This window comes from Zalophus californianus, chromosome 10, assembly GCF_009762305.2.
Source record: "Zalophus californianus isolate mZalCal1 chromosome 10, mZalCal1.pri.v2, whole genome shotgun sequence".
Classification (NCBI taxonomy): domain Eukaryota; kingdom Metazoa; phylum Chordata; class Mammalia; order Carnivora; family Otariidae; genus Zalophus; species Zalophus californianus.
The window spans coordinates 72,013,465-72,028,098 of NC_045604.1; the positions used below are offsets into that span (position 1 = coordinate 72,013,465).

Here is a 14,634-nt window from a genome sequence, read left to right on the forward strand (position 1 = left end):
ACGCCCTCCTTAGGCTTGTTTTCCACTAAACTTACCTGCCCCGCCTCTCGTCTCTAATTGGCCCGTCGCTCGTCCCGCCCCTGGAGGCAAATCTTCCCTTCTGGTTGGTCGGCGGTGAGTCCGTGGCGAGACCTGTCCCAATGGCCGCTAGAGTTCGCGGATCGTGACCCGGAAGTTGGTCCCGAGGCTGCGCCGTTGGCTGTGGTCGCCAAACGCGCGCTGGGACTTCCGGCGTGAAGCCGAGCGCCTAGTCTTACGTGAGACTGCGACAATCGTGAAAGCTCGGCGTTCAGGTCGCGCCCTGGGTGGATGGGTGGGGGGGGCGTCCTGCGGGTGACTGGATCGGGGTTGGCGCTCGTGATCGACTGAGACCAAGGTGCCGGAGCCAGCTGCGCCCGGGCTGGGGCTGGGCTCCTTGGCCGGGACTTGCAGCCGCGGGGCCCGGGGAGACTTCCCGGGCGGGCGCAGCTGGTTTCGGGGCCAAGGCGCTCCCGGGGCCTGACGATGGCGTCAGGCCCGGGCTCCCAAGACCGGGAAGGGCTCCTGATAGTGAAACTGGAGGAGGACTGCGCCTGGAGCCAGGAGCTGCCCCCGCCAGATCCAGAGCCCAGCCCTGAGGCCTCCCACTTACGCTTCAGACGGTTCCGCTTCCAAGAGGCAGCTGGGCCCCGGGAAGCCCTTAGCCGGCTCCAGGAGCTCTGCCATGAGTGGCTGCGGCCTGAAATGCGTACCAAGGAGCAAATCCTGGAGCTGCTGGTACTGGAGCAGTTCCTGACCATCCTGCCCCAGGAGATCCAGAGCAGGGTGCAGGAGCTGCATCCTGAGAGCGGCGAGGAAGCGGTGACCCTTGTGGAGGACATGCAGAGAGAGCTTGGGAGGCTGCGACTACAGGTGAGAGAAAGAGCTGTCTTACCTGCGGTTTGGCCCCGAGGACTAGGACATTGCGGCGGCTCTGTTCTCCATAACTTTATTTGGTCCCCCGAGTAGACTTCATATGGGCAAGAGGTCTTTTCATAGTTTAGTCAGGAAGGCTCATTTTCCAGGTTTTCCCCGGAAGGACAGAGTGACCCGTGAAGAATGTCCAATTCCACATGGAGGCAGGGGTTCTGCATTAGTGTGACCCCCAGAGTTAATTTGCAGGGTTCAAATCCTCACTCTGCTCTGTAGCTTTGTGATTTTGGTTAAGTTACTTAATCTCTTTGAGCTTCTGATTTGCCACTGGTAAAGTGAGAACGATAAAACATCTTTTTAGGGTTGTTTTGAGGGTTGCAGGGAGAACATCATGAAGTTTTGATCACACTACTGGCTAATAGTGCTTTATGGCTGTTAGCTGTTGTTATGTTAGGTGCAGCAGTCTGGTCTCCTCTGCAGAGCTAGGTCAGGTTACTGGTGAATTTAGGAAAACAGTTTGGCAGTGAGGTTCTGAGGGCATTTTCCCCCAGGGTCACCCAAGTTTAACTTATCCAGGAGTGAGGAATGGAAGCATATAGAAAGAGTGGGAGGAGGCAAGAGGAAGTCAGGTGTGTCAGAGAGCTGTGCAGGGAAGGTGCCCTGGGAGCGGACACCCTCCCCTCCTATTTTCTCCCATGCACGGAGGATCAGGAAAGCTTTTAGTGTGAACCATCCTTCTCTCTTGCTGGATCCAAAAGGATTGCCAGTGGTTCTCTGTCGAAGGCTTGCCCTCAGAATTCTGTACTAATTTCCCTTCCTCTCGGGCCCTTTTGTGATGATAAGTGATGTGGGTTGGTTCCCAGGTCACAAACCATAGGCGGGGAACAGAAGTGCTTTTGGAGGAGCCTTTGCCTCTGGAAACAGCACGAGAGTCACCGAGCTTCAAGTTGGAGCCAATGGAGACTGAGCGAAGCCCTGGCCCCAGGCTGCAGGAGCTGCTAGGCCCCAGCCCCAAAAGGGACCCCCAAGCTGTAAAGGAGAGGGGTGAGGAACAGTTGTCTGGGCAGGTGGGAGGGAGGAGGGGCTTCGGGGTTGCCCCCTGACACAAGCAGGTGGAGTACGGTTCCCTAGGTGAGGGAATTTCTGATCTCAGGGTTCCCAGATGTGGAGTGAAGGACCTAAAAGTGGTGGCTTGGGTTCTTCTGGGGATGGGAGGCGGGAGGGGGATCTCTAAGTAAGCCCAGCACAGACATTTAGAGCTTTGGATGATTGAGGACTTGAATGCTGCAGGCCAGCAGGGCAGTTGACTGGTGTTTTTTACCCGCACCCCGCCATTTTGGATATCGCTTTATTATGCCTCTGTTGCCTTCTTTTGCTCATTGTACAGTCCTCAGCAGAGACTGGGTGTTGGGGAATGGATACCAAGAATTACAAATGCCATTCTCATCATGATTTCTGTCACTTCAGCATTGTCTGCTCCCTGGCTTTCTCTCTTTCCTGCTGAAGGAAACATGGAAGACAAGGAGATGACTGGGCCCCAGGTGATGTGGAAGTTCCCATTGTCTCCCCCCCAGTACCTCTCCCTGCAGTTGCTCTTGTGGGGATGGGGTCTTTTTGCCTCTCAGAGAGGATCCTTTCTCTCTCACCACGCGCAGCCTCCCCGCCTTCTTTATTTCCTCCACACCTCACTTGTGGGCCTGGCACCCTTCTTCCCCATGAAATGTGTCCTTGGCACCCTGGGTTTTGCCCCTATAACTCATGACTCTGCTTGAATTGTTCTTGGTGCCTCGGGCTAAAGGAGATCTTGTGCTGTTTCAGTTGCCTGAGAGCTTAGAGGACGTGGCTATGTACATCTCCCAGGAGGAGTGGGGGCATCAGGATCCTAGTAAGAGGGCCCTCTCCAGGGACACGGTGCAGGAGAGTTATGAGAATGTGGACTCACTGGGTAAGGACTTCTTTTCCAGGGATGAAGACTGAGCCGCTTCTTACCAGGGGCCTGTCCTTTAGCCACTCACCTCCAGGACATAAGTTCTGAGTTTTGCCAGAAGACCTCCCTTTTTCTAAAGCCCCCTGAATGAGGATCATTTAAACATCTGGCAGGTGGCGCAGTTGGCAAACTTATGGCCCCCAGCTGCCAGAGCTGGAGGCAGGGAATGTGAGCTTTATGGACTTCCCAGGGCAGAGCAAATCAAATCCACTGACAGCCTCCCCCACCCCCACATCACACAGACTCAGTTCTTGATGCCTTGCAATTTTGAGATGCTTATTCTTCTGACCTTGTATTTTCTATGCTTCATTAGTATTTCTAGGCCCTTCCCCAACTTTCAGGGGGCACTGGCATCAGTATTTCAGCTTAGCAGTTATCCCAGCCCTTAAAAATTCAGGAACGGGGGAGGACTTTTCGAAATTTGAAAATGATATATATGTATAAAACGGGATAAATAAATTAAGATGCATCTCTGTGTTGAACTATTATGCAGAGATTAAAAATGAGGCTTGCGAAATATGACAAAAAACTGATAGTTGGATCTGGGTGAAGAGTGTACAGGTATTGTATAATTCCTTCAACTTTGGATGTATGAAAATTCTCATAATAAAAAGTTGTAGGAAGTCTTAATGTAAAACAATTCTATATGTTACAGTAGATTATAGCTGTATTAGCACGTGGTAGAGAAGAGTCACACGTACTTTTTTTCATACATCAGGTGTTTGTAAAGAGGCACAGGTATCAGCTCACTTGCACTAATTCTGCATAGGAGTCACCGCTGGGTTTGGTTCCCTTCATTGGGATCTTGTCCAGGTTATCCATCCTTGGGCCTGGCTTGGTGCCCTAACTTAAGCAGAGCTTTCAGTGAGTGCTGCATAGGAAGAGAAGTTTGGATCACAAGTTCTTAGAACGAAACTGTTTAAAGTCCATGTTTGCTGGGATTGGAATGAGGTTTTAGTTTTAGCATAGCACAGGAATGGTGCTTTTGGGTTTTAACCTCAGGGTTCTCCCAGAGCCCCAGATTTCTTTCTGATTGTCCATCATATTATGTTTTCTCCTGGAGTTGTCTAGTGGAACTCAGTTCTAGTTTATATTTATCTGTGAGAGTCAGGACTCTTTTATAATATTAAACTAATTCCTCAAGAACTGATCACTCTAATCATGTTTGTTTGATTGTTTTAATTACAAAAGGTCCCAAGTACTACAGAAGTGTAAAAAAAAAAAAAGCCATAGTCTCCCTCCTCCAATTTCTTTCTCTGGAGGTAATTACTGAGAACAGTTGAGTGTACATTCCAAGTATTTGCTGTCAGACTTAATGCACCTTCTGTGGATATGTCCACTAAGTGCGGGGAACGAGATTATCTTTGTTTCTTCTGCCTGTTAGAGAAAAACGGTGACATAGAAATCTGTTTCTTTCATTGTAAACAGAGTCTCAGGTTCCTAGTCAGGAGACCCTGAGCACCCATGTGGAACAAGGAGGAAAGCCATGGGATCCCAGTGTTCAGACTTGCAAGGAGGGCCTGAGTCTCAGAAGCCCAGCTCCAGGTAAGGAATGAAGATGAGCAGCCTGCCCAGCCAGCCTCCCACTGTTGGGAGGGAGGCATTTGAGGATTTGGGCGTAGGACTAGCTCATCGCTGCTGCCAGGAAGATACATTGCTTCCTTTGTCCCCACTGCCCGCCTCCATCCCAGGGTACAGAATGCAAGGAGGCATTCACCCCTGGGCCCCACCCTAGTCCCAGCTGTGCTCCATCCCACCCATTTCCACAGGGCAGAAGCTGGAGGCTCAGTTGTAGAGGGAATTGGGGGCCTGCCTGTACTGGTCTCAGGACTGGTCTGAGTGAGCGCTGGTTCCTGAGCAATGGCCCCACCCCTTTTCCTCTCTAGAGTACACTACCTACATGTGGAAAATGGGAAACTGGGGTAGAACCATCCCTTCTGGGCTTCTGACCTCCAGGAAGTAGCAGATATGTGGGAATTCCTTTCTTCTGGTGTAGGAATAACACAGGGGTTTGGTTTCTGTTGCTCTGCCAGGAGAAGAGAAGTTTGAGAACCAGGAAGAAAGTGCTCAGTCTGTTTCCCCTGAGAGCGTCCACCCACAGGCACTGCTGCCTGGCCAGGCCAGAGGGGAGGTGCCCTGGAGTCCTGAGCAGGGAAGGCCTCGGGACAGGGCAGAAGGGCACTGGGAGCCTCCCCCAGAGGAAGGGATGGAGCCGTCCTTAGTGGGGGCCACAAGTTGCAGAGAACTGGGGCGACCAAAGGAATTGCAGCCGAAGAAGCTCCACTTATGTCCCTTGTGTGGCAAAAATTTCTCTAACAACTCGAACCTAATTAGGCACCAGAGAATACATGCAGCAGAGAGACTGTGTATGGGTGTGGAGTGTGGCGAAATCTTTGGTGGGAACCCACACTTTCTGTCACTACACAGAACACACTTGGGAGAGGAGGCCCATAAGTGCCTGGAATGTGGAAAAAGCTTCAGTCAGAATACCCACCTGACTCGCCATCAGCGCACCCACACGGGTGAGAAACCCTATCAATGTAACGTATGTGGAAAAAGCTTCTCTTGCAACTCAAACCTTCACAGGCACCAGAGGACACACACAGGCGAAAAGCCCTACAAGTGCCCCGAGTGTGGGGAGATCTTTGCTCATAGTTCCAACCTCCTTAGACACCAAAGGATTCACACGGGAGAGAGACCTTATAAGTGTGCCGAGTGTGGGAAAAATTTCTCTCGCAGTTCACACCTTGTCATACATGAAAGAACTCACGAGAAAGAAAGGCTTTACCCTTTCTCTGGGTGTGGGGAAGCAGTGAGTGACAGCACACTCTTTCTTACAAATCATGGAACCCACAAGGCAGAGAAAAAACTCTTTGAATGTTTGACTTGTGGGAAAAGCTTCCGGCAGGGCATGCACCTCACCAGACATCAGAGAACGCACACAGGGGAGAAACCATATAAGTGTAACCTTTGCGGGGAAAACTTCTCTCATAGATCAAACTTAATCAGGCACCAGAGAATTCACACGGGAGAAAAACCCTATACCTGTCATGAGTGTGGAGACAGTTTTTCTCACAGCTCCAATCGGATTCGTCATCTGAGAACCCATACGGGAGAGAGACCCTATAAATGTTCTGAATGTGGAGAGAGCTTTTCTCGGAGTTCACGCCTTATGAGTCACCAGAGAACTCACACGGGATAGAAACAATGGGATTTCCCTTTGGCCCAGATAAGGTGGCATACTCAGAGGGTCCTGTTAAGAGCTGGTCTTCGTTGCCCAGCCTACCAAATGATCTGTTTTTAAAGTAATTACTATAAAGAGGAACAAGGTGGGGGTCATTGTGAGGGAGGTGCAGAGGCAGCAAAGGATTAGCGTAGAACTAAAATGGAATTCTGTCCAAACTATTGAGGGTGGCAAGTCTTTGAGGTGACCTTCTCTATGAAGCCTCTTGTCCCAGGGCACACCTACTCCCTTGGTATATTTAGCCAGGTTGTGATTTGGGTGCCTTACTGTATCCATTGTTTATCCCAACAACTTTGGGAATCCGTGTGACTTTCCGTTACCGCTTCCTCACTTGGAATGTTCAGCAGGGGCATTTGGGCTCCTCAAGCCTGGGACCAAAGAAGAGCGGAGTATTCTGGAAACCAGCTCATGGCCACAGAAGACTGGTTGGTGACTTGCAGCTCTCCCAGAAGCCATGGCTGGGAGGCCATGGGCAGTCCAGGGCAGCCACCACAGCGCCTCTCGGATAGGAAGGCCCATGCACAGGCCAGGCTTACAACCATCACCTCAGACAAAGAGGAACCAGAGACCTGAGGGAAATAGTAAGATGGAGTTTGCAGTTCAGCCCAGGTATTGGCAGAGAAAACCGGATTCTGAATTAGTTCACCCTTGCAGAGATTAAGACTTACCCCACTTCTGTCCAAGAAAGAAACAGAGCTCTGGGGTCTTCAGAGGGTTCTGTGAAAGTGGGGTTTCCTTGGAGGCTTTGCAAATGTGGATGCTGGGGAAATTAGGGATCATGGCTTTCCCTGTTGAAAACATGTTTGGATGGTAATAAATATCTTCAGGAAACATGAGCGTGTGTGACTCTTCATTGAGAACCTTTTGTCTTGGCCTCCGTGTTGATTTGTTTCCTGTCTGCTTTGGCCACAGGACCAGCTTTTTCTGTGGTTGGTCAAAGAAGGTTTGGATGAGGAGGGCTGAGGTAGGGTGGGGGCCCTGACCGGTCCAGCTTGGGACTGCTTCACGGTAACAAAGGGTCAAGCCCAGTGGCTGCTTGGGGTCATGTTGTCATAAGGGTCTCCTAGAAGGCTTTGAGTGGTGGACAGCAGTAAAAATGTCTTTGATATTTTTAGAATGTTTACTTTCTTGTGACAAAGCTGAAGGAAAATCTGGCTCTTCAAAAACAGGACATAACTGAATTATTGCCTGTTAATGGAGGGAAGATAGAGGCAAGGGCAAAATTTTTAGGGGAAAGCTTTGTATTTTAGAATGGGGAATCGGGACTAGGAATTCCAGGAATGTGTATCTATGAGAAAGAGGTAGACTACCAGGAAGTATTCTAGGAGTAGGTAATTCTGATGCAGGGAAAACCTCTCAGGATTTGGCCCTGGAGGAAGATAGCTGTTCTCTGGGAGAAAAAGGTGGAACATTACCTGGCAATTGGCTATGGAAACAACTGTGCATACCCCTCCCCCCATTTCCTGATCAGCCTTATCTCAGCCCTGCCTCCGTGTAGTATGAGTTTATCCTTGGTTTTCTGAGCCAGTTTTTTATTTAAAATCTTAGTTTCTTGGGACACCTGGGTGGCTCAGTTGGTTAAGGGTCTGCCTTCAGCTCGGGTCATGATCTCAGGGTCCTGGGATCAAGCCCCACATCGGGCTCCCTGCTTGGTGGGGAGCCTCCTTCTACCTCTGCCTGCCGCTCCCCCTGCTTGTGCTCTCACGCTCTCTTGCTGGCTCTCTCTGGCAAATAAAACCTTTAAAAAGGATTAAAAAAATCTTAGTTTCTTATTTCTCTTCCTTTCTCCACAAGAGGGCAGGGGTATAGTGCAGGGTTTGAGGGGCAGGAGAGAGGGTGAAGATTTGAGAGAGATTAATTTAGGACCGACTGGTGTGGCTGCTAATGCCATGAAATGTGTGGGTGACGTCAAGTTGATGTTACTAAGCACTCTGGTTAAGATTGCAACTTACATGGATTGTAAATCTCGTGAGAATGGAAAGCACCCCTCCCTTTCACCCCTCTCCCCCATAGTGTGACCCATGCAGATCTGATAGTGGTTCAAGTGCTGTTGCTCCTACTGGGAGCACTGCAGCTTCAGGCTAGAGCAGTGAGAGTCCCCAGAAATTCACTCCCTGCACTAAAAAGTCTTTCCAATAGGAAGCGCCCCCCGTTTAGCTCCCCTTCTAGCAAATTCACAAGCAGAGCTGTTCTTGGCTGTTTTAATGAGATGATTTCACAGAATATTCCATGCAAAAAATTTGGCTCAGGTCCTGGCACACAGAAAGTATTCATCTATTGGTGTCATCTGTGGGCAGAAAATACTGGCAAGACTGCCTTCTGAGCACCTGCCACTGATGCCAGTGTAAGACCACGCTGGCAGAAATTTCTGTTACTGACAGGCAGGAATGATGATTTCTTTCCTTGTGGTTATATCAAAGAGCAGGTTGGAGGTCCCATGAGGTCACTGCAAGGGATGGCCAAATGTGTGCTTTTTTACATTTGTACGTTAATGTTGCACACACACTTTTTGTTTTCTTTTTTAAGATTTTATTTATTTGAGAGAGAGAGAGAAACAGCATGAGAGGGGAGAGGGTCAGAGGGAGAAGCAGGCTCCCCACTGAGCCGGGAGCCCGATGTAGGACTCGATCCCAGAACTCCGGGATCATGACCTGAGCCGAAGGCAGTCGCTTAACCAACTGAGCCACCCAGCCACCCTCACACTTTTTACGTTTATACTTTTACCCACTAGTCCTTGAAAAAGAAACCAGAAGTCTCCAACTGGCTCTTAGGTCAATGGGAGACTGACACTGGGGCAATAAAGACCCTTGCCCCCTCAGCCCAGATGGGTACAAAGGAGACCTGGGAGATGTGGACTGACCGTGAGCAATAGCCACAGTCCTTGGAGCCAAGGTAGCACAGAAGACCAGCAGAAGGAAGGAATCCTGGGTGGAGAATTAGTACCGCATTTAAGCACTATGAAAAAACCTGGCAGAGGCAAATTAAAGAGCAGCAGGCCAGACGTCACTGAGGACAGAGCTTGTAAGGCCAGAGACTGGAAAAAGTATTAAACAATTTTTTTCTCCAGAAAAAAACATCAGCAATCACTTAAGAATTTTTATTGCAGTAAGGGAAGGATTTATGGGTCTTAATATCATAATCTGAAAGTTTAAGATTCTGTACCCCTAGCCTTTTTATGAAGAGTTTACTGTTGAATTACACTGTCAACTGATAGCATTTTGGAAAGTGCAGAATCACCACCACTGCTTTAAGACTTGTAATTTTTGGAAATGTTTCACAAACATTTGAACAACTAAGTCATTAAAAAGTTCTAGCAAATTTATTAGCGCTAGGGGGCTAACTTTGGGTGTCAGCAACTCAAAAATAGTTAAGATTAATTAAAGCAAAGCTGCATTTATTAGAAAAAATAGAGGCGCATTCATTCCTTTAGCCTTCAATCTAGCTTGCAAACACTTGTGATTAAAATTTGACTTCCACTGTTGAAAGGGAGACATAATTGTTTCTGATCAAGTCATTTTTACCAAAAGGAGCTATATGACGCCTCACGTAGGCAGTCAAGGCAGTGGGAATAGTCCAGGTAAATTCAACAATGAGAAAATGGTTGATTAAAAGTCGCTCGGAACACCAACACATTTGGACAAATCTTTCAGTTAATATCCTCAATTTATCACTGAAATGTCCCAGAAGAAGCTGTAGTCAGAAATCAAAACTGGTGCCACGCCAGGTTCCAAACCTGCTCTGAGGAGGTGGTCAGATTTCCGCAGGCAAGAAAGGGTAGGGAAAGAAATTACCAAGTTTATTTCTCAAATCCTGGGGTATGTTTTTGGACATAATGCGGAGTCGTGTTTGCCTCCGTACCCCCACTCTTTCCTGTTCTTCTGGGGCTGGGGGCGGGGGCTCAGCCACCGGAACGAGAGTGAGGTTCCTGGGTTTCTGGGAGGAGCTCTAGTTCTGAAAATATGATTTCCAGAACCAAAGACACAGCCCCTTCCTGACGGCCTGACCGCCTGCCTGCGCTCCTGCCCCACCGAGAAAGGCTCCTGCGCGGGCCCGGGAAGGAACAAGAGCTGACGGGGCGGGTGCTTGGCAGCCCAGTCCTGACAAACCTTCCCTCACCACACGCCCAAGCCCTCTGGCGGCCTCTGCTCCCGGACCGGGTACAGCTAGGGCGCGGCACCTCCCAACTCTAGCCTCTCCAGTTCGCTGGCAGGAACTCCTTGGTTGCGCCCCGCCTCTCCTCCCTTCGGGCCCACCCCCTTCTTCCCGGCCGCTCTGGCCCGCCCCCTGACACTCTATGGCTGCGCCCATCCCCTGGGCCGGCTCTCCACCCGCAGCCTCTTCCCCTGGCCACTCTGGGCCGCTTGGCGGGCGCCCTATGGCTGCGCCGGGCCGCGACTTCCCCTAGGGCCGTCCCGCCCTCACGCTCCGGTGGCTCTGGCACACTGGCTGGCGCTCCGCACAGTTCTCGGCTCATAGGGCTGGGCCGGGCCACGTGGCCGCAGGCTTCCCTCTACCTCAGCCGACGCCGGCGGCGCTACAACCCTCCACGAAACTTTCCCCGGTCTCTCAGGTGTGCGCTTATCCGGGGCCTACAGCTGGCCCGGCTCTCGTGGTCCAGCAGGGGGCGAGAGCAGAGCTGGGTGGTGTGGCCGCCGGGAAAGGGGAGGTTCAGGCGCCGGGAAGGGCGGGCCTGCAGGCCGACCTGAGGCCAGGAGTCTTTGCTTAAATGCGATGGGAAGCCCACGAAGGGGCTACAGGATGAGAAAGGATCGGGAGAGGACAAGAAAGGAGACTGATGCAGTTGTCCAGGCAGGGAGTGATGGCAGCCTGGACCGGGACACGAACAGCAGGGAGGGAGAAGTGGAGACAAAAGGTGAGCCATTTAGAATGTCGAACCGACAGAACTTTACGTGGGCCCAGACGGATGTCTGAAATCCTAGGATGACCTAGCATGAAAATTTGGCCTGGACCTGTCTTTCCTGCTTTTCTTTGCCAGCTGCTCCTACAGCAACCATCCAGGGATCTTGCAGCTTCCCAGGGAGATTCACTCTCAAATCGAAGAGCCTGAGCTCTTTGCCCGGACTGCCCTGCCTGCACTAAATTTTAAAGCTCAGCTCAGAAGTCACACTTGACCCTCTTAGATACTTCCCCTGCTACCCAAACACTCCCAAAGCCCTCTCCACACTCACCTAGCACTTACACATTGCATGGTGGTTTGTTCCTATTCGTTTTCTTTCTAATTCAAGTCTAAATGCCCAACACCAGACTCGGTACCTAGCACGGACAGGCAACGTGAGGCTTCCAGAATTTGAATACTTTTCAAAAGGGTGTGACTGCCGGTCATTTACTCTGGAAATGTATTACCTGTGGCGGGGGGGGGGGGGGGGGGGGGGGCGGGGGAGCGGGGCGTTTGATGCAATGACCTAAAAGGAACTAGAGAGCTGTCCAGTAAACTCATCTGACATTCCCATCAACTTCTTCCACAATCCATCCTACCCTAGGCTTAAGACAAATGCTAACGTTTTATTAATGCCAAGACCTAAAGCATGTTAAGACAGTAAGATATAAAAACTTGTTATATACCAAGTAATCTGCCTATTTTTTAAATACATAAAATATACCAAAGTGTTAAACTATCATTGGTCGACAGATGTTGGGTGCTTTTCATCTTTTAAATATGTATCTTCTATAATCAGCATGTTACTTGCACAAGAAGGGGGGACAGCAGGTGGTACGAATTTAAGAAAGCAGAGCATGTCACATCATTAGACTGAAAACCAAATCCATTCTTATCTTTTTATTTTTTAATGTATTTTTAAAAAATCTTTTAAAAAATAACTAGAACTAGTCAGCATATAGCTTCTTGTTATATGCTCTGAATGAGATAGAACGTAATGCTTTTCCCATATCCATTCCACCTTAGATAATCTGGGACAATAACTCTTCGTTATTCAGATCCTTGGCTAAAATATAAATAAAAATGGATTAATGAATGTTTTTATATTTTAAAGAAATTTATTTTTAAGTTGTATGTATTATAAACAATATATAAATGGGCAGTGCTATGCAAAATGAGGTCAGCTGATAAAAATGACAATTCATAACAGGTCTGCATCATACGTAACTACAGAAACCTTTAAACACAAAATCTAATTACTAGAAGTTGAAGGCATATTGAAGGAATCCTTCATAACATGAGGCCTAGGTTTCAAAAAACTACCAATCCTAGAATGGATTCTACTCTGGAACTCTTTTTTTATTATTTCTTGTTGCATCTCTTTCAGTGTGAAATGGAACCTCTGAAACTCAGGTGTGGCATCAACAAAGTCAAGTAGGTAGTCCAAACTCTCTCTGACAGCAGGTAACTTAAATTCAGCAGTCTGCTCTTCAGCTCCTCCTCCTTTCTGAACAACTTCCTTTGTAATTCCACTTTTTGTTTTTGCGGGGCTACCCTTTTCTTCATCATCCCTGTTGAACCACACTCTATCATCAGTCAGTGTGGTTTCCAACTCCCCACATTTCTCCAGGATTTCTCTATAATCTCCATCTTGTAAGCCTTGAAGATCATATTCAGGTTCCTTTTTGTAAAGAAGATTTTCCCATGCATTTGCTATAGTTATTTGTTTCACTTCATCCCAACTCTTTGCCCAGTTAAAAATTGCACTTTTTATGTTGTAGATTTTAATCTTGGAAACTCCTTTTTCTCCTTTATCTTGCTCATCATCACTTTCTTCAAAAATTACAAGACTCTCTTCAAGTTGCTTCCACCTATAAAGTCGTTTGCAGCTCAAAATCACACCTTGCTTCATTGGCTGAATCAAGGTTGAAGTGTTATGGGGAAAGAACATGCATTTTATTCGACCATCCTCACTGGTTAGTGATTCGGTGGGAGAGTGAACTGGAGAACTGTCCAGAAGTAACAAGGCCCTGATATCCTCTTCATGGAATCCTAATACATTAAGTTGAAAATGCCTGACCTCGGGAACAAAGTTTTGAAAGAACCATTCTGAAAACAATTCCCTGGTGAACGAAACATCTTTACTAGGCTTATATATCACAGGTAATGTATTTGTGTCCTCTTTCACACTTTGGGGCAGCTTTGATTTTCCAATAATGATTGACTTTAACTTATGAGTTCCATCTGCATTTGCACATAAAAGAGCAGACAACCGTTCTTTGTTTATTTTCCTCCCAGGCAGGCAGATCTCTTTTCTGCTTGCCTGAATGTTTTCTGCCATTGACTTCCAAAAGAGGTCAGTCTCATCCCCACTGTACAGCTGAGCTAGACTCAGTTTCTCCTCTTTGATAAGCATGTAGAGTTTTCGTCGAAATGGTTCAACATTTTCTGAAGCTGAACTTAGGACTTGTTCCCCACAAACTTTTCGATTCCCAATTGCGTGCCTATTTCGAAATCTAAAAAGCCAACCAGTGCTAGCTTTAAAGTCTGTTCGCCCAAAACACTGTGCGAATCTCTCTGCAGCAGCCTGAAGCTCCACACCTCTAACAGGGACGCCAGCTGAGCGTTTCTGCTGGTACCACATGTAGACTGCATCATCCACATCACCATATTTGGCTCCTGTTGTCCTCTTTCTCTTCTCAGCCCCTGCTAACGGCATGTCCTGCTTCAGTACAAAGTCCAAAATCAATTTCTTATTCTTTTTAATGTCATAAAATGTTGACTTACTGATTCCAAATTCATCCATTACACTTTTAAGAGATCGTCCGGATTCAATCCTACTGAGAACCTTCATTTTCTCCTCCAAATTCAATGTTGTGTATTTCCCTCTTTTATTCATAGTGAAGGTGGTTTCAAACAACCAACAGGAGAAAAAGGAAGAGCCTTACTGAATTGGAAAAAATTAAAAGCAAAACAAAAAACTAGCTTAAAGCCCCAAAAGGCACAGGCATTTGTACAGAAGGGTATTGGGCTAAAAGGGATAAAGGCTCATGACTGCAGTGCTAGCCTACAGATGAAGGTCTTAAGAACTCAGAAAGCCACCACTATCAAAGCCCTATCTAGCTGTTGCTCCTGCAAGATAGGGATGACGTGTTCTCAGAACCCCATCCTCCTCCTCCTTTCTTGACAGGTACGGCAGCACTAGGCAGGAATGACAGGAACACCTGCATATTCTCCCTAACTCCACACAGAAACAGACAACAGGAGCAGAGGCAAGATGGGTCCCCAGGAACAAAGCCAAGTGAGGTAAGTCTACATAAAAAGTAGTGCTTGAGAAGGGAGTGTGAAAGCCTCAAAGGCAGAGAGAGAGTAATCTTACATAGCAGAGATGCAGAGTGGCTTCTCCCCTTCCAAAACGACCTGATTTTACCTCACTGCCAGAAACAAAAGTGGTGCTCGTATGTAGTGTTCACTGGGCAGCAGGCCATCCACCTGGATAAAGAGTCCACGCTATCCTAACATTGGGATGTCTGGAGAGCTGGCATTCCTGAACAACTGTTTAGTATCTTTACGTGAAAAAGAACGTTAATAGGTTCTGTTGTCCATGTGAAGAAA

At 48.2% G+C, this 14,634-nt stretch overlaps 2 protein-coding genes across 4 annotated transcripts; one reads left to right on the forward strand and one right to left on the reverse strand.

Moving 5' to 3' along the window:
* Positions 1 to 227: 227 nt before the first annotated feature.
* Positions 228 to 6,945, forward strand: ZNF263 (zinc finger protein 263). Of its 3 annotated transcripts, none has more exons than XM_027611652.2 (6): positions 228 to 891; positions 1,755 to 1,935; positions 2,359 to 2,432; positions 2,710 to 2,836; positions 4,307 to 4,423; positions 6,467 to 6,945. In XM_027611652.2, exons 1-6 carry the CDS (start codon positions 505 to 507, stop codon positions 6,553 to 6,555), a joined length of 975 nt encoding a protein of 324 aa, XP_027467453.1. In that variant the 5' UTR covers positions 228 to 504; the 3' UTR covers positions 6,556 to 6,945. The 3 variants fall into 3 exon arrangements, with proteins under 3 accessions (XP_027467453.1, XP_027467451.1, XP_027467452.1); XM_027611650.2 differs by having other exon boundaries at positions 241 to 891; positions 4,912 to 6,945; XM_027611651.2 differs by lacking the exons at positions 1,755 to 1,935; positions 2,359 to 2,432 and having other exon boundaries at positions 244 to 891; positions 4,912 to 6,945.
* A 5,152-nt stretch (positions 6,946 to 12,097) lies between these two features.
* Positions 12,098 to 13,954, reverse strand: TIGD7 (tigger transposable element derived 7). Its single transcript, XM_027611662.2, has one exon. The coding sequence runs from the start codon at positions 13,916 to 13,918 to the stop codon at positions 12,272 to 12,274; it is 1,647 nt and encodes a 548-aa protein (XP_027467463.1). The 5' UTR covers positions 13,919 to 13,954; the 3' UTR covers positions 12,098 to 12,271.
* Between the last annotated feature and the right edge of the window lie 680 nt (positions 13,955 to 14,634).